Raw genomic sequence first — 27,728 nt, forward strand, 5'->3', positions numbered from 1 at the left:
TCCTGGATTTAGGCTACCCTGGCTCTTAGTCACTATTTCTTTTAGGCTGGAAATTTAACCTTGAAGTATTATTCTGGGACTATAACGGACATTTCTTGGACCACAATGGCACGCACCTTGACTAACAGAAATCCCAATTGAGTTCTACACCATCACACCCTAAAACATTGGCGCTTGAAAAAATACACCTAGGCATAAATCTATAAAGTACGCCTAAATTCAGGTGTGGTTTACAGAATATGCCTAGCGCCCGTCTCATGACTAAATTTAGTCGCGGGCAGTTACGCCAAGTAAAACGTGGTGTAATTGCTGATGCCTAAATTAGGTGCGAACCGGGCGTATTCTATAACAACCACACGTAGATTTTTGAAGCGCCCACATCCTGCCCATGCCGCATCCTTGGCCATGCCCCTTTTTCAACTATGTACCTTAGAATTTACGCGCATGCACTTTACAGAATACAGCTTGGATGGTTGTGTGTGTAAATTCTAATTAAGGGCAATTAGTGGTCAATAATTGCTTGTTAATTGGGCAAGTATTGCTGTTGATTGGCCTTGTTTAACTACTTAAGCTGCTGCGCAAATCCAGATATACAACCAGATTTGCCGCGCAACTTAATTTGCACTATATAGAATCCAGAGAGGATTTGGGGTAGAATGTACTCCACCTCTGATCCAGCGAGTTAAATTCCCAGAGCAAAAAAGCAACATGAGCATTGTAAGATTCCTTCACTGAGGAGTAAAAGTTTATTCCTTTATGATAGCATGTGGTCTGCATAATAGCACACTAATTTCCGGGCATATTTAATTCCCATTATCTTATTTTTTTTTTTATAGTACAGATGCTTTACTCAGGGACCCTTAGTACTAAGCTGTCGTACGCTCTACGCATGCCCAATACATGACAAAATGGAGTTACCAGCCTGGTTACTGTGTGGCTATTGCGGTAATTTTATATTATTGCAGCTTGAAAAAATAATTTTTATTTTTGGAAGCAGCGTAAATCAGGTGCATGCGCCAAGTGGCACTTGGCGTGCATAGGTCATTTACCAGAGCCGGGTTACTTGCATGTAGACTTTACCGCTAGGTCAATGGCTGGGTTGTAAGGTCAGCAGACCCAAAATGGATTTTGCTGACGTCCATTTTCAGCAAAAATAAAAAAAAATCATTCTGTACATGCCCAAAACATGCATCTACACTACCGGCAGGCAATTTTCAGCACACCTTTGTAAAAGGACCCCCTCAGTTTTACACTTTTATATAAATACAGTGGAACCCTGTTATAATGCGGTCCCGCCAAAACGTGAACTCGCATAGAACACAGTCATTCATGGTTCACCCTTTTTTCACATAATCTCCTACGTCCATACACTTCACTTTGGTTCTGGCTACCCCTGACCCACATGAGAAACACTGGACAAGATTTGCTAGGATGGCGGGGACTGCTATAATGTGACCTCACTTTTTACATAATAATATTTTATGGACCCCAATCACTCACGTCATATTAGGGTTTCATTGTAAATAGTTAATAAATTATAAGTTTCAGGTGTGTATATAATAACTGCATAAGGTCCAGCAAAGTAGACCAAAGAACACAATGATGAAATAATTGCCACTGATTAAAGAATAATCTTATTAAAATTAAACAAATAAAACACCTAACATACCATTTTCACCCGCATGGCTGGCATCAATGGAAACAGAAATAAACATCACAATTAAAATCAATTAGGAAAAGAAGAGAAATATAAAAACGAACGAACGAACCAATAATAAATAAGAAAGCATTTAAAAACATAATACATGAAAACATAAACCATCATAAATGCAAAATAAATCATTCTAAGTGCCTGACAGCATCAGAGCCCTATGGGCTGAAATTTACATATCAAGCTGATATGTAGTACATGCTAATAGTAAAACCCAATAGATTACATCAGCTATGAAGACCAAAATTAGAAGGAAAAAAAACGCAGCTCAGAAGGCTGTCTTCCTAAACAAAAATGTAGTGTGTAAGTGATTATTCATGAATAGGCTCTCGTACCATGTGACACTCAGTTTCAGGGAGAAGTCAAACTCTTATGCTTTGTGCTATGCATATGATGACTTACCCATGTGCAAAGTCATCCCTGGACACCTGAATGGATAACCTCCAGCACTAAATTTAGCCAGTGCTGTCCACCTTTGATGACATAGGTAAGAAATCATTTCTTTTACCAGTCACAACAATCTCATGCTAAAGTATAAGACATACCGAGTGTTGACTGTGTATATTTTTGACCCTGCTTCACGCTAATCCTATTATTAGGTTTCGATTCGCTGTTTTCCTCTTTGATTGTATTAATGTTTATTCTTGGCTATTTTACTATTGTTATGCTGTTAACAAAATTATAAATTTGATATTAAACTACCTACTGTACACTGCCTTGGGTGAATCTCTTCATAAAGGTGATTAATAAATCCCAATAAATAAATAAATAAATAAATAAATAATATACACAGAGCTCAACATTCAGTCAGTAACGTGAAGCGTGTTTACTGTCTGCTGTCTGCATTAAACCTGGATATTGAATGCCATGCCATTTCTGGTGACCGGCATTGAATATTCGAGGGTTTTTTTTGGCCACTGAAAGGTTAATCAGTTATGCCGAAATTCAGCGCTAACCGGTTAACTTTTTAACGGTCAAAGATAGGCCTGCTATTTATTCAGCCTATTTTGGCCACTCAACATAGACAGCTTGGCATCGAATACCCAAGACTCTGCATCCCCAAACAATTTGGGTGTGTACTCAAGATGTAGATGCAAATTAATGGAGTAACAAGGCCTTGACTTAGACTCGTAAGGGGCCTGTTTTGGACCTGAGAGAACTAATCTGTTAGAATCGAGAGACCTAAGAGCATGAGCTGGCACAGAGTGGGTGTATTCTATAATAATGCGCAAAGATTTTAGAAACGCCCATGGCCACGCTCCCTTTTCAACTGTGTTATAGAATATGCTTAGCAAGTTGTGTGTGTAAATCTTGATTAATGCCAATTAGTGCTGATAATTGCTTATTAACATCCTATTAACAGAGCTGATTAGCTAGCTAACCAATTAAGTTATGCGGAATTTCAAGTGTCATATGTAGAATCCCAGGGATAGGGGACAATTCTATAAGAGGCGCTAAAATTTAGGAATTCTATAATGGCACTGGGCATCCAGATTCAGTTATAAAATACAGTCTAAGCTGGCATTTGGGCACTAACATTTAGAGTATTCTATAAATTTAGCACCTAAGCGTCTGACCCACCCATGCTCCACCCACATGACCACCCCCCCTTTAAAACTATGTGCTAAAGCACTTAGGCGCTGATTTATAGAATTGCATCTAAGTGCTGTTAGGTATCTAACTGCCGTTGGCCCTCCATTTGGGTGCTTAACTTCCATTTGAGCATCTAAAGTTAGGCACCTATTTGTGAATTATGGGGACAGTGCATTATGCTGGCAATTCAATGAAGAGCTGGCTAGATGTGGGCAACCTGGTGTAGTGCAGGGAGCAGCTATTTTACAATGGCATCTCAGAACCCAGATTCCAAGGTAGAACACTAAGGTAAATGTAAATGATTGTCGATTAACATCTCTGGGCCTCACCAGAGACTTATACAACGGCACTATCACCTCCTTTTTCCTGCTGGTCATGCCTCTCTTTATGCACCCAAGCATCCTTCTGGATTTGGCTGTCACTTTTTCTACCTGTTTGAAAGCTTTAAGGTCGTCAGACACAATCACTCCCAAGTCCCGTTCTTCCTTCGCACACTGAAGCACTTCACCCCCTATACTGTACTGTTGCCTCGGATTTTTGCGACCCAAGTGCATGACCCTGCATTTTTTGGGATTAAACTTTAGTTAAACTTTAGTTGCCAAATATCGGTAACTAAAGTGCGAAGGAAGAGCGGGACTTGGGGGTGATTGTGTCTGATGACCTTAAAGCTTTCAAACAGTTAGAAAAAGCGATGGCCAAAGCCAGACGGATGCTTGGGTGTATATAGAGAGGCGTGACCAGCAGAAAAAAGGAGGTGATAGTGTCGTTGTATAAGTCTCTGATGAGGCCTCATTTGGAGTACTGCGTGCAGTTCTGGAGACCGCACCTAAAGAAAGATATAAACAGGATGGAGTCGGTCCAGAGGGCGGCTACGAAATTAGTATGCGGTCTTGAATGCAAAAATTATAGGGACAGGCTTATGTATACGCTGGAAGAGAGGAGGGAGAGAGGAGACATGATAGAAACGTTTAAATATCTCAAGGGCATTTATGTACAGGAAGAGAGCCTTTTTCAAATGAAGGAGAGCTCTGGAATGAGGGGGCATATGACAAAGTTAAGAGGGAATAGGCTTAGGAGTAACCTAAGGAAGTATTATTTCACAGAAAGGGTGGTGGAGGCGTGGAATGGCCTCCTGGTGGAGGTGGTGGAGTCGAGGACTGTTCCAGAATTTTAAAAGGCATGGGATAAGCATGTGGGATCATTTGGGAACAGGAAGAATTAGGGGTTACAGAGGATGGGCAGACTGGATGGGTCATGCGGCCTTTATCTGCCATCATGTTTCTATGTTTCTATTACAGGCAATAATTAGTTTACGCCAATTAGCAGTTAATTATTATATTAAGTTACATATATAACTGGTAGTAGTCTACAACTTGCATGCGCAGCTTTGCGCACTAAGCATAAAATTGTACACCCAACAGACAGGACTTAATAAGGATCTGGGTTTTCTAGCCCATTATAAACCATAAAGTTGTATTTCTCTGTTTATTTCTCTGTTTATCACCCTCCTCTCACCTACCCACATCCATCCTGTTAGAATATCAATGAAATGCTTTGATGTCCCCATGCATACCCCCCCCTCCCGCTGTCAGACTGTCAAAGTAATGCTGTGATGTTTCTCTTATATACACTATCTGCTACCACATTTGCTTATTTCCGATCTGACGAAGACGGGCAACCTTCGAAAGCTAATCAAGAAATGTATTAAGTTATATAAGTCCAATAAAAAAGATATCATCTTATTTTCTTTCCCATGTTTTATTTTGTTTGATTTCTATTGATACACCCAAGTTTAAACAATTAAAAGGTAAAGGGCTAGATTAAGGAAATGGAACCCGAATTTGGGCATCGATAAAAAATGCACACTGAACGCTATTCTATATATGGCATTCCGAGTTAGATGCCAGCCGGTGCCAACTTCAGGCACAAGGATTAACACCATCTGAAACCTGTGCTCTTCTATGTGTTAAAAACTTTGGGCCCAATAGTAAAAAAATAAAATAAAATCGGAGTTTCTAAATTTGTGAGCTATTTTCAGCCAAACTTAGGAGACGTGGAGGGGCATAATCGAACGGTGCCAGCCAAATCGATGGGCGGCCATCTTCGGGGCCAGCTCCATGAAGGGGCGGAACAAAGTGTATTTTCAAAATATGCTTGGCGCCCGCCAAATCGCTCACCGGGGTTAGATGAGATGGCCGACTCCAACTTTCAGCCATAATGGAAACTGGAGCCGGCCATCTCAAACCCGGCAAAATGTAAGGCATTTGGACGTGGGAGGAGCCAGCATTTCTAGTGCACTGGCCCCCCTGACATGCCAGGACACCAACTGGGCACCCTAGGGGGCACTTTTAGAAAATTTTAAAATAAAACAATTAGCTTCCAGGTGCATGGCACCCTTCCTTTGGGTGCTGAGCCCCCCAAATCCCCCCCAAAACCCACTGGCCACAACTCTACAGCATTACCATAGCCCTAAGGGTTGAAGGGGGGCACTTACATGTGGGTACAGTGGGTTTTGGGGTTTTTTGGAGGGCTCCCATTTACCACCACAAGTGGAAAAGATAGGGGGGGAATGGGCCTGGGTCCTCCTGCCTGAAGTGCACTGCACTCATTACAAACTGCTCCAGGGACCTGCATATTGCTGTCAGGGAGCTGGGTATGATATTTGAGGCTGGCATACAGGCTGGCAAAAAAAGTTTTAAAGTTGTTGTTTTGAGGGTGGGAGGGGTTAGTGACCACTGGGGGAGTCAGGGGAGGTAATCCCCGATTCCCTCCAGTGGTCATCTGGTCAGTTGGGGCACTTTTTTTGGGACTTGGACCTGAAAAAAAAGGGTCCAAATAAAGCGGACCAAATTCTCGTGATGGCCGGCTTTCTTTTTTCCATTATTGGGCAAAGCCGGCCATCTCAACGCACGCCCCCATCCCGCCCCCAACCTGCCTTCGCTACCATGCCGACATACCCCCTTTGAACTTTCGCCGGCCCCGTGTCGGAAAGCAGTTGAAGCCGGCTAAAATCGGCTTTCGATTATGCCGATTTGGCTGATTTCAGAAGATCGCCGGCCATCTCCCGATTTGTGTCAGAAGATGGGCTGCGATCTCTTTTGAAAATAAGCTGGAAAGGGGCTCATTTTTGAAATAGAAAAACATCCAAAAAATGGCACAAAGCAACAGATGGACTTTTTTTTTTTTGCAAAAACGTCCAAATCACTATTTTTAAAACTAAGTTTTAAGTCGTTTTTCTATGCAATTTGCTTAAATCTCAAGGGGGCATGTTGGAGGCGTGTTTTGGGTGAGACTAGGGCGGGCTTACGATGTGGACATTTTTCTGCAATAACAAAACGTTGTAAAATTGTCCAGAGCGGAAAAAAAAATAGGATGTTTTTGGGTAGACCTGTTTCAGTAAGGACTAACTGCCAAAAAGGTGACCAAACTGACGAGATGAGCACTGGAGCAAGGTTGCCAGATGGGAAAAATTTTCCCAGCCCAAAATCAGCCCTAAACCCGCCCAAAAAATGCCCAAAGTCAAACCTCGCCTCCCACGTCACCAACCCCGCCTCCCACGTCATTAACCCCGCCCCCTGACGTCGTTAACCCTGCCCCTGATGTCAACCACGCCCCTGAAAAGCTTCTATTGGACCATATCAGATCAATAGAAGCCCCGGGAAAGCTTCTATTGGACCAAATTGGACCAATAGAAGCCCCGGAAAAAAGCACACAGCGGCCACAGGAAAAAAAGCCCAAACCCGCATCCTGCAGCCGCCGAAAATTTTCCGCAGCTGCTCGCAGAAAACCCGCCCAGTGTTGCGGGAAGACCACAACCCTGACAACAATGCCCTGGAGGGATAAAAGCATGACCTTCCCTTCCCCAGTGGTCACTGACCCCACTTCCTAAAGATGTGAAAGAAACAGTACTTGCCAGCCTTTATGAGAGCTTTAAATGTTACGGCCAATCCTATTAGAGCAGCAAGCAGGTCCCTGGAGTAGCCTAGTGGTTGGTGAAGTGAACTGTAGAGAAGGGGACCCAGAACCATATCCCACTCTAACTGGTACACTTGTGGTGAAAAGTGTGAGTGCCCCTAAAACCACAAAATAGCTACTGAACCAACAAATAAGTGATACCTGCAGGCATATGGGCTATTGTAGTGGTGTACAGTTGGGTACAGTAGATTTTTAGCTGTTTCTGGAAGGTTATGTTAATATGTGATGTGCACCTGGGACCTTTTATGTGAAGTCCACTGCAGTGCCCCCTAGGCTGCCCCACTGCTCTGCTGACATGTTTGTGTGGCCAGTGTAGTAAGACTGCAGGTTCCCAGACATCTCAATGGCTTGTTTTTTTTTTGTTACATTTGTACCCCACGCTTTCCCACTCATGGCAGGCTCTATGTGGCAGGCAATGGAGGGTTAAGCGACTTGCCCAGAGTCACAAGGAGCTGCCTGTTCTGGGAATCGAACTCAGTTCCTCAGTCCCCCAGGACCAAAGTCCACCACCCTAACCACTAGGCCACTCCTCTACTCTTGTGTGTTTCCCTTGGACATTTTTTGTTTGAAAATGGCCCTTAAAGAAAGACGCACTGAGCACAAAATCGTCTAAAACAGGACGATTTTCGAACCAAAAATATAGATGTTTTTCTGGTTTGAATATGACCATGTTTGGCACTGGATTTTTGGATGTTTTTTTGCAAAATGTCCAAAATCAGATTTGGACGTGATATCGAAAATGCCCCTTTAAGTGTTGGGCTGAAAATTCATCTTAGCTTACAAGCTTAAAAGTTATGCCTGACATTCATTTTTCTAGGTTTATGAAACAAGAAGTGAAAAAAGAGGCAGGTGCATCACAAACATATACAAAAATGAAAAAGTTGCAGACTACAAAGAATGGACAGAGTTCTGTGTTTGCATAAAAGATCTTTATTTAGCAATGAACCTGACATGTTCCGCCAACAGGCTGCTTCAGTGGTTAACATTACCTGCTTCAGTGATACATCATTTATATATTCCTCCTGGATACAAATAGTAATAGTAACAAATCTTGTTAAAGTGAAAAGACTGTTCACCAAGAATGCAGAGAATCAAAGCTTTACGAGCCTATGTTATGAATCTAGTGCTGAAAATCTGTGCTAAGCTCCTAACTTCTTTCCCCTGCCCTATCCTCCCAGTTGCCATCTACTTTTTATGCTCCTAAAATTAGGAGTTTAGTGAAATTTTGAGTATAAATTTAAGCACTCAGCCCTAGTACATTTTCAAAGAGGCCAATTTAGGAGCTGAACTCTCAGTTAAAAGCGTAAACCTCTTTAATATCAGGTCACTTAAGTTTAATGTATAAAATTACGCACTACAATAGGAATACACTGGTGGGCTAAGCTTAGCATACCTTATTACGCTGGCCTCTATGTTTATAAATTAAAAAAAAAAACTTCTGTTCCAAATGATGAACACACAAATAAAAAAACAAAAAAAATTAAAAATTGTAAAAATAGGAAAAAGGATGTCAACACAAAATGAAACTATAAATAATTTCAAGAACAATATCTAAAGTATTTCAAACAATTTAAAGAACTCAACGTATCTTAAATAATTCATAAAATCAAAAAGCACACAATCTAAAGAAACAAGTTGAAATGAAAAAGAAAATAAAAAAAAAGAAAACCATTCTAAAATTAAAATAAAATAATAGCGAAAACTGTGTAAATTACCAGATTCTGACAAAGGGAACATAAAACTCTGAAAAATCTTATCGGGTAACTTTAAGACATTTTGCTGTGCCACATTCTTCTCTGCCGGTGATCATTTTTGGCATCTACCACCCTCTCAGGAAAGACGTATGAATTCACATTTCTTCCGAGCCATTCTCCTTCCAACTTCATATCACAGCCCCTTATCCCGGCGTGTCCCATTCTAAGGAAAATGCTATCCTCTCATCCTTTTCTTGTCTGGTGTTTCAGGATGTTGCTGTCCATGGATTATGTACTCCAATTTTCGGATGTTCAATTGTCATTCAAACAGCAGGTCATTTAAGACACAGGAATGACACTCCCCCAACTGCAAAAGATGACCCGAACCATCTCGAGACCACAGGCAATTCAGGAAATTAATAACACCATTTCTGCTGTTTCACTAGAGATTTTATAGACATTTGTCATTCATTCTCTCTCTTCTTTCTGTTTCCCAGTTTAATTAATTAGCTTAATTTAACTAATTATCCCAGCTAAAAAAAAATGACTCTATGAGGTGATGCCTCATATTTTGGACTAAACCTGAGTCATCCAGCTCAGGATAGTAAGGAGGGGACAGGTATCTGTGTTGTCCTGGGTATAAAAGTGCCAGCTTCAGGAGCAGGTATTCTGTAGCTGCTAAACATTGTTAATCAAGTATATTCCTCTGTGAGAGGCTCAGAATAGGAACAACCTTCTGTAAAGGACTGTGCTGAGGATGGGACGCAGAATGGACACACCTAAACTTCTCAGGACTATAATCATTTTGATGCTTCTGTTCATTTACAGGGCAGGTAAGTGAGCCTCAAAGCTTCAGTAATGAAATCTGCACAGGGGCCACCGCTTTCATTTATATGGTTAGAAAAAAACGTATTTGCTTTTCTTTAAAGAGGTGAATTACTGGTGAATTAACTCCAGAGGTAGGAATGATTCTGCCATAGTTACTTATAATCCAATTGTTTCACTCAGGGCCTGTGGCAGAATTCTGTGCTCTGTATATTATCATAAAAAAATATTTATGACTGAGAGATTAACAGCCAGTTTATGAGTTTATTTAAATCCTTATGCATCTTATTTTTCTTGTTCAATTATCGTACACAACACTTTACAAAGAGGCCCGGAAAACATGATTCTGGGGAGACACTCCTTCTTTCACAGCTAGAAAGGTTCTCTTAATACTGAAATCTCATAGGTTTAATTTAAGCCTCCGACTTGCTGCTGGCACTGGAAGGTATTAGGTATCCTAGCCAAACCCAATTAACAAGACTCAATTAACTTTTAGGCCTGTAGGATCCTTCCCAACCCCTGCTGTAAAAGTGGATAAAAGTGTTGCTTGAATTTGTCTGGCTGAAACGGTTCTGGTAACATCACAGGCCGAAGGGAGCTCATGGCTAGGTAGAGGGCAAAAGACAGTATCGCTACGATTCAGATTTATCGAGCGCATTCAATTTGGTACTACTACTACTACTTAACATTTCTAGAGCGCTACTAGGGTTACGCAGTGCTGTACAGTTTAACAAAGAAGGACAGTCCCTGCTCGAAGGAGCTTACAATCTAAAGGACGAAATGTCAAGTTGGGGCAGTCTAGATTTCCTGAATAGAGGTATAGTGGTTAGGTGCCGAAGGCAACATTGAAGAGGTGGGCTTTGAGCAAGGATTTGAAGATGGGCAGGGAGGGGGCCTGGCATATGGGCTCAGGGAGTTTATTCCAGGCATGGGGTGAGGCGAGGCAGAAAGGGCGGAGCCTGGAGTTGGCAGTGGTGGAGAAGGGTACTGAGAGGAGGGATTTGTCTTGAGAGCGGAGGTTACGGGTAGGAATGTAGGGGGAGATGAGGGTAGATCATCATTTGCTGTTATCTATTATAAATGAATTTGGAATTGTGGAAAAAAGGTACTTAACTGGTTTAATGTGTTTTTGTCTTTTAGAACATATCAAGTGAAATTTAGGGGTGCTCTTTCTGATTCATGGACAATGAGATGTGGGGTTCCTCAGGGTTCAACAGACAGAGACAAATGGGGTTCACACTCTCCATAGGAACGGAACACGACAGTAAAGGGTGGAAAGGACCCAAAATCAAATGATCAGTCAGCCACACAAGGGTAAGATGCTCCGAAAGAACCCTTTTTTCAGACCCAACACGGTCCGTGTTTCGGCTAGAACAGCCTTCTTCAGGGGTCAATCTATTGGTGTTCAGTAATATATTAATTGATTGATGGAACATTTAGATATCAGAGAGAACAAAAGACCAGCCAACTGATCAGCAAACACCATGTGACAGGAAAAACGTTTTTCCTGTCACATGGTGTTTGCTGACCGTGTTGGGTCTGAATAAAGGGTTCTTTCGGAGCATCTTACCCTTGTGTGGCTGACTGATCATTTGATTTTGGGTCCTTTCCACCCCTTTACTGTTGTGTTCCTCAGGGTTCGCCACTTTCTCCGATGTTATTCAATGTTCTTATGTCCTCATTGAAGCTAGTGCTACAAAATGCATGATATAGATATTTAGTTAGGCAGATCTACCATCTTTGTACCTACTGTTAAATCAGCACAGGAGACTTCTATGCAACTTGTTGAAACTTGGGTATTAAATCATCGTTTGAAACTCAACAAGGGCAGAACAACAATGTCTGGACTGTCGAGATTTTAACTAGGACCTGCCAGAACTTTCACTTTAAGAATATATAAAACTTTTAGGGGTAACTTTGGATAGTCAATTGTCACTTGAGACTCAAGTAAATATGCTTGTGAAAAAGTCTTTTTTGGTGATGAAAAAATTGAAGAGGATCTGTTATCTGTTTGTTTGATTGACCTGTTCTTGGTCTGGTAGTATGAAGTTTACTTATTGCGTTTATATAGGATGTCAAAAATGATTATTAAGAAACTACAAAATTCACCTGCAGGTTTAATCTACCGTGCCTGGTCTTGCGACAGAGACACTCCCATTTTGATTGATCTGCACTGTTTAACGATGGAGACCCGTGGGTACATTGGTTTTAAAAATATTTTACGGTTTGGCTCCAATGTATTTGATAGAACTAGTACAGCTGCCTTCGCAGAACGGACTACGTGACTTTGATGTTGCATTTTCCATCGCCAGAAGGGGTTAAATATAAATCTTTTCTTAATTCTACTTTCTGGTATCAAGCATATTTTCTATGGAATTCTATTCCTAGACATGTTAGAATCATACAGAATTATTCAATATTTAGGAAGACGTTAAAAGTTTATTTGTAAGTATTTGCTTAAGTTATGCGTCCTAGTAAGCTGTTAGTTGGTTTGTTCGTACTGATTTGTGATTCTCAGTGATTGACTGGTTTTCTTAATATGTAATCCACACAAAACTTACAAGGTGTTTGTGCAAAATAAGAATCTTTGTATTGTAGTGTTTTGCTTTGACCATAGCCACTCTTGGCTGCCCTAGGCAACTGCCTAGTGTGTTTCACGGCTACACTGGCTTGTTTTCCTGCTTACCCCAAGTGGAGATGGTGAATAACCAGCTCCTATTCTATCACTCCCTTTTTCATGTATCCAAAGACGGGCCTTGGCCAAACCTCATTCTACTAGACCCAGATCCTTCATCTTCTCTCCACCAAACGTTCTCTTAACAACTTGAGGCTTAGAACTGGAAAAGAGTCTCCAATTTATGTCCTCGCCAGTGGTGGGCATCATGGAGGAATAACTTCTCTTGCCTGCTTCTGATGCTCCTTTTTACAGATTTAGGGATCTTTACGTAAACCCTGGCCTGCCTTCAGAGGAGTCCTGGAAACTTCCAGGCCTTTCTTTTGCTGTATATCAGAGTGTAGCCAGCCCTACATAAGTACATAAGTATTGCCACCACTGGGAGAGACCAAAGATCCATCAAACCCAGCATCCTGTTTCCAACAGTGGCGAATCCAGGTCAAAAAAATGACCTGGCAAGATCCTGAAAAGTTCAATACATTTTATGCTGCTTATCCCAGACATAAGCAGTGGATTTTCCCCAAGTCAATTTAATAATGGTCTATGTGGACTTTTCCTTGAGGAAGCCGGGCAGTAACTTTATTAAAACCCGCTAAGCTAACTGCCTTTACCACTTCTCTGGCAATGAATTCAGAGTTTACTGACAAGCTACACTGGGTAGTACATACCAGAATTAACAGTTAACAAAAATTTGTTTTGAAATAATAAGTCTTGAGACATTTACGAAAGAAATTATAAGAAGATTGCTTCTTCACAGATAGAGGGATATCCTTTTGAAAATCAATCTAACTGCAGTGTTTTGTAGAAGTTGGAATGATTCTGAAATCCCAGGAAACAGAGAATTAGAATCATCCGGTTGAAAAATGACTAGAGCCTGAACTAACACAGCGAATTGACTTACATATGGATGCAAAAACAATGGAAACAAATGCTAGAGTGGCTATTCTGAAATATTTGCAAATACAATATTCAAAATTGCAATAACTCTAGTTAATGACATTTTCTGTGGATACTTCAGTGGTCTTATAAGAACATAAGTATTGCCATACTGGGACAGACCGAAGGTCCATCGAGCCTTTCCAACAATGGCTAATCCAGGTTACAAGTACCTGGCAAGATCCCCAAACAGTACAATACATTTTATGCTGCTTTATCCTAGAAATAAGCAGCGGATTTCCCCCAGTCCATTTAATAATGGTTTATGGACTTTTCTTTACTACATTCTATGGCAAAGAATTCCAAAGTTTAATTACCCATTGAGTGAAGAAATATTTCTCCGATTCGTTTTAAATTTATTACTTTGTAGCTTCGTTGCGTGCCCCTTAGTCCTAGTATTTTTGGAAAGAGTCTCATGAGTGCATTCATCCCACAGGCCACAGGTTGCTCACCCCTGGATTAAACGATTGATTATTTTCCAGGGCAAAATTGCTCTTTGGATATTAATATGAACAACTCTCCACCAGTGGCGTACCAAGGGGGGGGGGGCAGTGGGGGCGCTCCGCCCCAGGTGCACGCCGCTGGGGGGGTGCCGCGGCGCGCGCCTGTTGCCCTGTTTCAATCTGATTTCGCAATTCACATGTGTTCATTGCTCCCTCTGAGTCTGCCCCGGAACAGGTTACTTCCTGTTCCGGGGCAGACTCAGAGGGAGCAGTGACACATGCGAATTGCGTAATCGGACTGAAACAGGGCAACAGGTGCGCGCCGCAGCACCCCCCCCAGTGACGTGCACCCGGGGGGGTGTCATTTTGCCGGGGGGGGGGGGGGGGCGCATCGGCGATCCGCCCCGGGTGTCAGCTAGGGTCGGAACGCACTGCTCTCCACTTCCCGTCTCCATCTTATTCCTTCTTAAAGCTACTGTGCCAAAAAAAAAAACCTCCAACTTGTTTTGAAGACCTCCCATATTGTCAAACAATTGAATGAAAGCAGGGAATGTCTGAGATTTTATAGCCCACTCAATGTCAATCCCTAAGGAACTTTACCTATGTCAAACATATCTCCTTCAAGGCTGGCAAGCAGCCTAGGAGTCTTGAAACATGCATGAAGAGCCCAGGAGAACCTTCAGCCACTTTAAAGCATATTGCATATTGGATACAGAAAAAGATAAAAATATTTAAAGAAGGCAGAGCAATAGTCATGGACGATTGCATAATAAAACTTGCCACTATTCTATTCTACTGCACAGGCACCGTAGGAAATGCCTGTGATTCAATAAGCTGCTATTCTGTTCCCAGACCACTATTTTGCAACTGGTTTTTAAGTTAAAAAAAACCATTTTGGATAGAAACTTCGCCTTGCTTACTTACCCTGAGTGAATCAGTGAATTTTCAAACCTCCATTCATACAGTGGGGAAACCAAAATTCTCACTATGAGGATATAGCTGCAGGGACAGGAGGTGTTTGTCTGCAGAAGTGACAGGGAGGAACCTGCCTGCCCTTTGCTCTGTTCTCTAGCTGTAAAAGAAGCGCGTCACCGGTGATTCCTTTTCTTAAAAAACAAGGTCAGATTTGTGCCAGAGGTCAGAATGCTGGGTAGAGCAGAGACTACACTAGGTAAGGCAGAGATGACTCTGTAGCTTAGATTAGTGACAGATGGTCACAGTTTTATGTTTTATATTCATGGCTACTGCAGAGCAGCAATTGAATGCAAAGTGTGGAATGTGCTTTATTTCTACAATTAATGTGATCAGGCAATGAGAGCCAGATGAGCAAAGGAGTATGGATAGAAAGCCTAAGAAATCATGAGTGGGGTGAAATGTGTAAATTGGGAATGGCAGTGCCCCGTGAAACTAACAGGGAGCACATAGAAAGAAAATCAGAGGACGTTCTTTTCCACACAGCATACTATAATTCTGTGGAATTGGTTGCTGAAAGATATGGTCAAGGGAGTTAGCCTTGGAGGAGTGGAGTGGCCTAGTGGTTAGGGTGGTGGACTTTGGTCCTGGGGAACTGAGGAACTGAGTTCAATTCCCACTTCAGGCACAGGCAGCTCCTTGTGACTCCGGCAAGTCACTTAACCCTCCATTACCCCATGTAAGCCACACTGAGCCTGCCATGAGTGGGAAAGCATGTGGTACAAATGTAACAAAAAATAAAAATACCTGGGTTTAAAAACCATGGATGTCTGGAATAAGAGGCTTGGGGAGGTGAAGCCTTCCCACAGCCCAAGGAGGCAGCTACAAACCAGCACTGGAACATTAGGTGACATGGGCAGCCCTGGGGTGGGGGGTGGGGAATTCTATAGACAAATACCTATAGTTTGGGTGCCTATGGCATTTGTTGCCTTACCAGGACAGACTGAAGGCCCATCAAGCCTTGTATCCTGTTTCCAAATCCAGGTCACAAATACCTGGCAAGATTCCAAATGAGTACAATAGATTTTATGCTGCTAATACCAGAAATAAGCAGTGGATTTTCCCCAAGTCCATCTTAATAAACCTTTTTTAAACCCCACTAAGCTAACTGCTTTTACTACAATTTCTAGCAAAGAATTCTAGAGTTTAATTACACATTCAGTAAAGAAATATTTTCTATGATTCATATTAAATTTACTACTTTGTAGCTTCATTGTGCCCCCTAGTCCTAGTATTTTTAGAAAGAGTAAACAAGCGATTCACGTCTACCCGTTCCACTCCACTCATTATTTTATAGACCTCTATCATATCTCCCCTCAGTCGCCTTTTCTCCAAGCTGAAGAGCCCTAGCCGCTTTAGCCTTTCCTCATAAGGAAGTCGTCCCATCCCCTTTATCATTTTTGTTGCCCTTCTTTGTACCATTTCTAATTCCACTATATCTTTCTTGAGATGCGGCGACCAGAATTGCACACAGTGCTCGAGGTGCAGTCGCACTATGGAGCGATACAAAGGCATTATAACATCCTCATTTTTGTTTTCCATTCATTTCCATTGCAACACTGTGGCAAAAGGCAGGGTATAAATGTACTGAAATAAATAAATAAATAACATCCTATTTGCTTTCTTATCCACCACCGCACACTGAACAGAGGGTTTCAACGTATCATCAATAATGACGCCTAGATCCCTTTCTTGGTCCGTGACTCCTAACGTGGAACCTTGCATGACATAGCTATAATTCGGGTTCCTCTTTCCCACATGCATCACTTTGCACTTGCTCACATTAAACGTCATCTGTCATTTGGACGCCCAGTCTCGTAAGGTCCTCTTGTAATTTTTCACAATCCTTTTGTGATTTAACAACTTTGAATAACTTTGTGTCGTCAGCAAATTTAATTACCTCACCCATCTCTAGGTCATTTATAAATCTGTTAAAAAGCAGCAGACCCGAGCTGATCCAAGATGGTGACGGTCTGAGACGCGCCTATCAGACACGTCCTCACTCTCCTCCATACACGCTGTAGCGGCTGGCTCCTTACCTGACCCTCGCTATGGGGAAACGGAGAGGTAAGTCAGGGAGATTCCCTCTCTCCCTGGCGGATCTAGCCAGCTTCGTCAAGCGCGACTGGAGGACTTTGGAGTTGTGCTGGGACCCGGGAGAGTTTCTACTCCTTCTGAGGAGGCTGGCGCTTTGGCGTTGGCCGACAGTGCAGACGGGGCTTCCCTGAGCCCTGTCGAACGTGCGGCCCCCCCACAACCAGGAAATGGAGGCTTTCTTCAGAGCCCTTGCGCTCCAGCCCAGAGTGGAAATCGGAGTGACCAGGGAGGGAGCCTGTTGGAGCCAAGTGAAGATCATGGTGCTGTCAACCTAGAAGCCCCAGAAATGTCATCTTCTCCTGTGCTGTTGTCTCAGACAGTGAGTATTCTGGAGCAGGCTGCTAAAGCACCGCTTCCAGTGTTGACTTTTGGGAAAATGGAAAAGCCTGCCGTAGTGACCTTGGAGTCACTTTGGGACTTAACCTTTACAGCACATGCTTCCCTACAATCTTTGGCGGTTAAAAATGCGGTAAACTATAAGTCTTTATCAGAAACTGCACTCTCTCAAATGAAAAAGACTGATTCTCAAGCCAGGGAAGTTAAAGCTCTTACCGAAAAAGTTTCAAAATTGGAACTTGTGGGTCAAACACTAATTAAAGATAAGAACTTTACCTCTAGACGGCTGGAATATCTCGAGAATCAGTCTAAAAGACTAAACTTAAGGCTGATAAACTTTCCCAGTTCACCTTTGATTACACCTATTCAGATGGTTAAGAAATATCTTATTGAAATACTGGGTATGTCAGATACCTCCCTACCACCAATAACTCGTGCTTTTTATCTACAAACTGATCCACGTAAGGAATCAGGGGAACTTTTTCAGGATGGTAGGGAGTTGAATCTGACTTCCTTTTTGGAGTCGTCTCTTGAGGTTGTAACAAAGCGGGCAACTTTATTGGTCACATTTGCTTTGGAAATGGACAGAGATGCAGTATTGAGGCTCTCACTAAGACACTTGGATTCAAATTTTTTGGGGTCTAAAATAAGAATTTACCCTGACTTATCTAGAGAGACTCAAAAAAGGCGTAAAGCCTTTTTGGCTTTGCGCACAAGAACTTTGGCAATAGGAGCTAACTTCCTATTGAAATTTCCTTGTATTTGTAGAATTGTATTCAATCTAACAGTTTCCATTCTTTGACCCTAAACAATTGGAGGAATTTTTACTAACTAGGGAAGAAGTAAATGTAATGGTATAGCCCCATATGTTCACTGTTTAACAGACATGGAGGGAACACCCGGGATATATTTTTTGGCGCATCATATATTTGTACTACCTTAAAAATTTCTTCTAGATTAGTATATAATCTTGCATCTTGGATTATTCTTTAATTTGTGGTCAATAGTCAGTGAAACTTGAATTTAAGAATTTCTATTGTTATATTATGTATAATTTCCAAGTAGTGTATTATCACTCATAATTGTAAATTTATGTTTGTTAAAAAGCTTAATTAAATAAAAAATTTAAAAAAAAAAAAGCAGCAGACCCAGCACAGACTCCTGTGGAACCCACCCTTCTCCATTGAGAATACTGATCTTAACTCTACTCTCTGTTGTCTATCTTTTAACCAATTTTTAATCCACAATAGAACACTACCTCCTATCCCATGACTCTCCAATTTCCTCTGGAGTCCTTCATGAGGTACTTTGTCAAACATCTTTGGAAAATCTAGATACAGAATATCAACTGGCTCACCTTTATCCACATATTTGTTCACCCCTTCAAAGAAATGTAGTAGATTGGTGAGGCAATATTTCCCTTCACTAAATCCATGTTGGCTTTGTCTCATTAACCCATGCTTTTGAATATGCTCTGTAATTTTGTTCTTTATAATAGTTTCTACCATTTTGCCTGGCACCGATGTCAGGCTTACCAGTCTATAATTTCCCAGATCCCCTCTAGAACCTTTTTTAAAAATCAGAGTTACATTGGCCACCCTCCAATCTTCCAGTACCATGCTTGATTTTAAAAATAAATTACATATTACCAACAATAGTTCTGCAAGTTCACTTTTCAATTCTATCAATACTCTGGGATAAATACCATCTGGTCCAGGTGATTTTCTACTTTTCAATTTGTCAAATTGTGCCATTACATCTACTACAACTCTTTTTTGTAAATGTGATCCCTCTAGGACTTGAAATATACCTACTGTTTCTGAATGTACACCACTTCAATAAGCTTTTAGGCTTTCAAGTGTCTTATACATGTAGGTACAGTAGGTATTTTTCTGTTTCTGGAAGGCTCAGAATTATAAACAAATAAAACTTGAAGTGGGACTTGAACCTGGATCCGAGGATCACATTCTAACACACTAACCACTAAGCTACTCCTTTGACCTGTTTGCTGCTTTCTTCAGAATGGCCATAATCAACTTATGCATCCAATTTCTCCTACATAAGCACACAACTGTGTAGCGCATTACCAAAAGCCTCGAAAACAAAGTACAACCACTTAAACCTCCGGAAATCACTAAAAACTAACCTGTTTAAAAAGGCATACCCTACCAATCCACCTTAAATGCCTGATCTCTGCAACACAACAAAGCTAAAGTATGTAATAGACACAACACAGCTCTTCCACTGACTGCTCCACATGAACTTTATTCTGCCACAACATCACTTTGTATTTGCTCACACCGGAGTCTGCGAACGCATCTCCGGTACTATGTAGGCCACATTGAACCTGCAAATAGGTGGGAAAATGTGGGATACAAATGTAACAAATAAATAAATAATACCTGCAGCTGATAGATAGTCTGGTTTTCATTTCCAGTTTCACTTTCAGGGGAGAGGGAGGGGGACAGTAACCACCGGGGGGGGGGGGGTGGTGGATTAAGAAGGGGTCATGCATTAATCCCTGCAGTGGTCAGCTGCTCGATTAAAGCGACTGTTTGTAGCTTGGATATGACTGGAACAGGTCTACATAAAAACTCCCTTCTTTTTAGACACGGATTTTTCTTCCCATTCAAAAATGCCTGTTGGACGTCTACTTTAGGGCCCTCCCTAGTCCCACCGAAAATAAGCCCACAACACTCCCCCCTTGCTATTTGGACCGAACTGCAGTATGAAACAATCCATATTCTGACTTTCCAGAATCAGGAGTTTTAGACCTTTTTTTGTTTTAGCAGATGGACTGTTTAAAGGCATTTTAAGACGTCCACTGCTTTGAAAATGAACAGCTATGTGTATGTGATGAGGAAATCAGGAGTCGGAGGGGACAAGAGTATGTGGATGGGCAGAGAAGAAGAATTAAGAGCGTGTTGTGTGTGTGTGTGTGTGGAAGGGGCAATTAGAAGAGTGCATGTGTGTGTGTGTGGGGGCGGGGGGGGGAGCAAGAATGTTGGGGTGAAAGTAACAAATGAGTGAATAACCATTTAAATGTCTCCTTCAATTCACAATCTAATTTCACCACCCTTGCAGCATCTACAGACCCCACCACAACAGCAGCAAGTACAACCACCTCCACCACTCCTTCTACAGCCACAACCTCTGTTTCATCCACTTCCACAAGCTCTGGAACAACAACAAATACTGCCACAACCACTGGCACTGGGGACAACACACACCACTGGCACTGGGACAACCACAACACCGGAACTGGAACAACTACAACCACCGGCACTGGGACAACTACACCACCGGCACTGGGACAACCACAACCACCGGCACTGGTACAACTACAACCACCGGCACTGGGACAACCACAACCACCGGCACTGGGACAACCACCGGCACTGGAACGACAACCACCAGCACTGGAACGACAACCACCGGCACTGGAACAACGGTTACTGGGACAACTGGCACTGGTAGTACCACCAACCTCTCCGGAAGTAGCAGTAAGTTGTCTCCTCAATCTTTGTCCTAGGTTTCTCCTTCCCGGCAGTGGCCAAACAGGTCAGATCCTGCTTTTAGTGAGCAATGTGGCTGGTGGTCAAGAGCAGGGGCATAGCCAGATGGTCAATTTTGGGTGGGCCTGAGCCCAACGTGGATGGGCATGGAATTTGTCTCCCTCCCCTCCCCAGCTGCACTCTCCACCTGCCTGCCAACCCAAAATATTAAATAACTGAGATGGTAGGGATCCCAAGCCCCACCCATGCCCTACCCGTGCTCCTCCCATGCTATGTCCATGTGAACGTCATCTTGCATTTACACACTATCCCCCGGATTCTATGGCACGCTCCTGAGATGTGCGTGCAACTTAATTGGCTAACAAGCTGTGACCATCAATAATGGGATGGCTAAAAATCAATGACTGATGTTAATTGATGCAAATTAGGATCTGTGCACACATCTGGCTGTGTGCTGTTCTGTAATGCTGGGTGTCTAAAGGGGGCGTGATCACAGGAAAGGCATGGGCGGGTCAGGGGAGTTCCAAAAAGTTACGCATGGTAACGTGCCAGCATTTATACCAGGTATAAGTCTGGTGCCCAGAGTCAGGTGTTGGAATTGGTGCATAACGACCTTCTTCTATAAATTTGTACGCCTAAATTTATGCTCCTAAATTACGAGCGTAATCTGTGCTCCGAAATAGATTACGCTCGTAATTTAGGAGAGTAAACGTTATAGAATAAGACCCTAAGCGCTCTAGGGCTGATGCTTGAGCGCCATTTATAGAATCCCCCCCCCATGCCAATTACACTACCCTTAAAGAATCATGTTTTGGTATTTTTGCTGCTACTTTTGCATGAAAATCCATATTTATCTACAAAAGTGACAGTATTCTGTAACTTGTGCGCTCATGTGGTGTGTAAATATGGCTGCCCTGTCATATAATTTCTCTTTATGTAACCATTATATATTTGTTCAGTTCTCTACACCTCAGCTGCATAACAGAATTATGCTCTTAATTTTCATTTTACTCATGTTTTCATTTTAGCTACTGGAGGAGCTGCTGCTGAGAGTGGACTGGCAGTTTGGGCCATTATTCTGATCTGCTTGGCCTCGATACTGGCGTTCGTGTTGTTACTGTGCATCTGTTTCTGTGTAAGTATTGCAGAGTGTGAGCAGAGAAGGAGTCAGGGATTCACCTTCCTCTGTCAATAAACATTTGGATGAGGCCTTGGAAAAGTCATTCGATTGTCTTGAGAACAGGCTGAAAATTCTGGAGTCTCAGGCTAAATGTAGAAAGTGTAAGGGCTGAAAATACCAGCAAAGAGTGCAGGGGCTAAAAATGTCATAGGAGACGTCAGCAGAATGTGGTGAGTGCAGGGGCTGAAAATGCCAGGGGAGATGTCAGCGAAATGTTGAGAGTGCAGGGGCTGAAAATGCCAGAGGAGATGTCAGCAGAATGTGGAGAGTGCAGGGGCTGAAAATGCCAGGGGAGATGTCAGCGAAATGTTGAGAGTGCAGGGGCTGAAAATGCCAGAGGAGATGTCAGCAGAATGTGGAGAGTGCAGGGGCTGAAAATGCCAGGGGAGATGCCAGCGAAATGTTGAGAGTGCAGGGGCTGAAAATGCCAGAGGAGATGTCAGCAGAATGTGGAGAGTGCAGGGGCTGAAAATGCCAGAGGAGATGTCAGCGAAATGTTGAGAGTGCAGGGGCTGAAAATGCCATGGGAGATGTCAGCGAAATGTTGAAAGTGCAGGGGCTGAAAATGCCAGAGGAGATGTCAGCGAAATGTTGAGAGTGCAGGGGCTGAAAATGCCAGAGGAGATGTCAGCAAAATGTTGAGAGTGCAGGGGCTGAAAATACTAGAGACATATGGCCAATTGTATGACTCACAGAGGTCCTTTCTGATCTTACAGGTCCTACGAGGGAGATGTGGAGGGGAGAGTCATTGGAACTCATCTTTCCCAAATACGAGCCTCAGCAGAGACGACTGCAGAAACCCCTCTGCACCTACATACACATCAGACTGTGGCCGAATGTCTGGGATGACACTTGATGAGATGGGTGGATCTTCAAGACCTGCACACTGTCGGGGAGGAAGCATTTCGAGGTCCACATGTAATGGTTTTTAAGGGGTATCACGTCTTTCCAGCAAATCAATTTTGGCTAGCCTTGAGTGTCGACCCACGTTCACCAGGAAGAATGTGGGAACCCACACCCCATCATCACAGAAGGACATCTGATGCGTGGTGCGTGCCATGATTTTCTGGATAAGACTATATGACTCATTTAGTTTTCTGTACGAAAAGTAGATGGATTCCTACAGAATTGTATTAACAGTGTTTGACATAGAGATGCAGCATGGAAATGATCACACAGAGGAGAAAGAGACAGAGTGGAGAATTATGGCTCACAATTTCCATTGTCAGCCATTGCCAGCTATGGTCAGTGTGCATAGTCACAGTATGATCATGCCACGATCCACCATTTCCAAGCCAAGGCTAGTGACCACAGAAACAGTATTATCACACACTCTCAGCCACAGTCAGTATTGCAGTGCCACAGTTAGTGGTCACAGTAACAGTGTTTCTATAACAATGTCAACCATTCCCAGCCACGGTCAGTATTGCAGTACCACGTTTAGTGACCACAATAATAGCAATACTGTAACATCGTCAGCTATTCCCATCCACAGTCAGTGACCACAATCATAGTATGGTCATAGCATAATCAGCCATTCTTAGGTACGGTCAGTGATCATAATCTGTCTTCCCAGCCACGGTTAGTGACCGCAATCAGCCATTCCCAGCCACGGTCGGTGACCACAATATCAGTGTTGTCACACCAGAGTCAGTCATTGCCAGTCCTGTTTGTACACGTCCTTAGCTACTGGTATTCCTTATTTTTTTTTGGTTGATTTAAACCACAAATCCCTGCATGCATTAGGGCACAATCAGACATGGAGTGGCCTGTTGATATGACGTGAGGTGGCTTCTTCAATTGCTACTACTACTACTACTATTTAGCATTTCTATAGCGCTACAAGGCATACGCAGCGCTGCACAAACATAGAAGAAAGACAGTCCCTGCTCAAAGAGCTTACAATCTAATAGACAAAAAATAAATAAAGTAAGCAAATCAAATCAATTAATGTGAACGGGAAGGAAGAGAGGAGGGTAGGTGGAGGCGAGTGGTTACAAGTGGTTATGAGTCAAAAGCAATATTAAAGAGGTGGGTTTTCAGTCTAGATTTAAAGGTGGCCAAGGATGGGGCAAGACGTAGGGGCTCAGGAAGTTTATTCCAGGCGAATGGTTCAGCGAGACAGAAGGCGCGAAGTATGGAGTTGGCAGTAGTGGAGAAGGGAACAGATAAGAAGGATTTATCCATGGAGCGGAGTGCACGGGAAGGGGTGTAGGGAAGGACGAGTGTGGAGAGATACTGGGGAGCAGCAGAGTGAGTACATTTATAGGTTAGTAGAAGAAGTTTGAACAGGATGCGAAAACGGATAGGGAGCCAGTGAAGGGTCTTGAGGAGAGGGGTAGTATGAGTAAAGCGACCCTGGCGGAAGATGAGACGGGCAGCAGAGTTTTGAACCGACTGGAGAGGGGAGAGGTGACTAAGTAGGATGGATGGGGGGTTAGGAGTCCTCCCAAAAATGGAAATGCTCCCGTATAGTAGAAAATCATAATGAACTTATAAATCCTCGGCATACAGATTTGCTTTTCATATGTGCATCATTTGTACTCTGCTGCCATTTGTCATATTCCTATTAATATGATTGTTCTACTGTGATATTGTAATGCGTATATTTCTGACATTGTATATCATGCTATTCTTATTATTAATATTTAATTTGCCTGTCTCCATGTTTACCTCATCGATTGTATTTATTCTTATATTTAATCATTTCAGTATTATTCTGCTATATAACAAAATTGAAGTTTTTATATCGAATTGTACACTGCCTTGGGTGTCTCACTTCATGAAGGCAGTTAATAAAAACTAATAGATAACATTTAATACAGATTACAATAAAAACTATAAATGTAACAGGAAACGCAAGATGTTCCTTTTCATTATAAGGTTCACACCCCACAGTATTCATTTTGAAAAACAGGGGGGGGGGGGGGATGAAAAGAGTTAAGGGGTAGCCAGTGTCATGTCTGATGAGCCCTCACTCACCTGTCTACAGTGAGTGATGGTTCAATGAGGCATTTTGGATTGCTACAGGGCTTTCCCAGAGCCAGTGCAAATGTAGAGGGGAACACTATGCAAATTTTCAGCTTTACACTGCCCCTCAAATTAATTTTCAGGTCCCTAGCCGCCCCCAAGATTTTGCTAATTAAAACTCAGGATGAGCTGGTGTGTAAATTTTAAGGGGCGTCGACGTCAGCTTCAGAACTTTTAGTACAGGAACAGTGCTGGGCAGATTTCTATGGTCTGTGCCCTGAGAAAGTCAAGGACAAATCAAACGCAGGTATAAAGTATCACATACCATGAAAAATGAGTTTATCTTGTTGGGCAGACTGGATGGACCGTTCAGGTCTTTATCTGTCGTCATTTACTATGTTACTCCTTGGGGTTCTACATGGAATGTTGCTACTAATTGGGATTCCGGAATCTTGTAACTCTTTAGGATTCCAGAATCTTCAGAACTTTTAGTACAGGAACAGTGCTGGGTGGGTGGGAAGGGTGTTGGGTTTTCTCATCCAGGGACCCTCTAGGACCTTAGCCATCTAATACAGAGATCAAGGAAGCATAAAAAGTCAGGAGCAGTGGAGGAGAGATAAAGGGTTTAAGTTTGACCCACAGCTGAATCCCGGGCACAGTGTGCCTTCATGGAGGAAAAGCAGGGGGGTCAGTGAGGAAGTTCCCATCTCTAAGAGAAGTAAAGAGAAGTCTAGAGTCCAACAAGGGGAGAAGGATTGGAGCACAGGCGTAGTGGAAAGGACCATTGCTGAGGACCAGAGTGATAGAAGGTAGGATCCAAGCTCTCGATGAATCTTTTCTGCCAAGGCCAGAAAGGCTAAGCGTGGGATAAGTGAGAGGTGGAGAAAGTAGAAGGGACTTGAACTGTGTGGAGACACTGCACTAAGGCTGAGGAGAAAGGGTAGATCAGGGCATATCTCTGATCCTAGACTTCAAAGCTCAGTGAGCACCAGGAGGTACCAGGAGTAGGAAGGAAGAGAGCAGGAACTGCAACCAGTTCCAACAGGAAAGAGGCCATGACTGAGGAGCAGAAAGGGTGCTAAACCTATCATCAAGAGAAAGTTCAAGAGATGCAGGAGAACAGAAGTGACCGCACACCACAGAGGAGACCACAGACTGTAGATATTGGGGTACATTCTATAAGTTGCACCTAAAAAAAGAAACACACAGCATGATTCTATAAAGAGTATGCATTCTTTATAGAATCACGCTTATCACTAAGCTGAGCCTAACTGTACACGGCTGCAATTTGGCCTGCTATAATCAGGCTTCAATACCGATACCTAAGTTAGGCATGATTACATACATAAAATCTATGAATGCCCCCCCCCCCGCAGGAATGCCCCTAAATGTCCCCATTCCATTATAGAATCAGATATGCGTGTAAATTCTAATGATTGCCAATTAGTGCTGATAATTGGCTGTTAATTGCCATGTGTCAGGGAGCATTGACCGCCACCCACTGAGGTGGCGGTCAGGGCTCCCGCAGTAACCCAGAGGTAACCAGGCAGCGTGATAAAAATTACAAAAATATTTTTTGTTCTGCTGGAAATGGCGCACATCTGTGTTGGGCCGGCAGTAATTCTGGGTTGCCATGCGGCAAGCTTATTGCCGCGTGGCAATCTTTTAATAAAAGACCCCCTGAATTTGTTGCTCTCCCTTATGCATTATGGCACTTATGCATTACCCTATAGAATAATACCAGTTACTAGAACTCATGATGTCCATAAGTGACGCCTACTTCTGGCCACCAATTTTTAGAATGACTTCCTCCATATTTAATTTTTTTTCATTGCTCTACTTTTAATATATTTTGAAGGAAATTCTATATGCAACGTAGTGAAAGGACCCCTTCATTATTTTTCCGATGTGGGTTGTTCATGCCTGTCCAGAGATCATACAGAGAATTATACATTCACCAACAGGAATTCTTTATTTTGTTCTGTGTGCATGAGAAGGTACTGGCCACAGACATCAACAACTAATGTATGCGCTCACCACAGGGTCACTCAGTCCCTACCAATCACGGACCCAGCTACATAAATTTATCCTGTATACAGTCATAGTTTATCATTTATTTGCCCTCATTATACTGCGTTTACTGACAGGCAGGCCAAAGTGGTATACAGACTAAAAAACAAGGAAAAGAGCCAGTCTGCCAAGGAATCACATTATTCAACTTTAAAATAAAACATAGATAAAAATAAAATAAAACTGATCCAAATGACAACATAATAATAATAATAATAATAATAATAACAAATGCAAAATATAACAGCAGATTATGTAAAACATAAAAGCAAATGCCTTCTTAAGCAAAATGTCCTTAGGGCAGTTCTGAATTTTTAAAAATGATAATTCTGCTCTAACTTCCAAAGGTAGACAATTCCAAGACGCTGAAGGCACAATGCCGTGTGGATTCATGTGTAGATATTGCTGGACGAGAAAGCAAAACCTTATACTCATTCAGGGGCCCTTTTACTAAGCCGCATAGGTGCCTATCAGGCTTATTTTTGAAAGAGGACACCCATCTTTCGACACAAATCGGGAGATGGGTGTCCTTCTCCCAGGGTCGCCCAAATCGGCATAACCGAAAGCCGATTTTGGGCGTCCAAAACTGCTTTCCGTTGTGTGGATGACCAAAGTTCCCGGGGGCGTGTCAGAAGCGTAGCGAAGGCGGGTCTTGGGCGTGCCTAACACATGGGCGTCCTCGACCCATAATGGAAAAAAAAGGGCGTCCCTGATGAGCACTTGGATGACTTTACTTG

At 42.6% G+C, this 27,728-nt stretch overlaps 1 protein-coding gene across 1 annotated transcript in view; it reads left to right on the top strand.

The window, feature by feature from the left end:
* The window catches only part of LOC115464341, a 30,047-nt gene extending 6,227 nt beyond the window's left edge, over nt 1–23,820 (top strand). Inside the window, exons 2-5 of the mRNA XM_030194730.1 lie at nt 9,802–9,806; nt 20,341–20,759; nt 21,800–21,906; nt 22,668–23,820. Of these exons, the coding sequence (XP_030050590.1) occupies nt 9,802–9,806; nt 20,341–20,759; nt 21,800–21,906; nt 22,668–22,883 (747 nt within the window). The 3' untranslated portion in view covers nt 22,884–23,820. The remainder of the gene's footprint in view (nt 1–9,801; nt 9,807–20,340; nt 20,760–21,799; nt 21,907–22,667) is intronic.
* Nucleotides 23,821–27,728: the final 3,908 nt, after the last annotated feature.

The sequence above is a fragment of the Microcaecilia unicolor genome, chromosome 3 (assembly GCF_901765095.1).
Source record: "Microcaecilia unicolor chromosome 3, aMicUni1.1, whole genome shotgun sequence".
Lineage (NCBI taxonomy): Eukaryota > Metazoa > Chordata > Amphibia > Gymnophiona > Siphonopidae > Microcaecilia > Microcaecilia unicolor.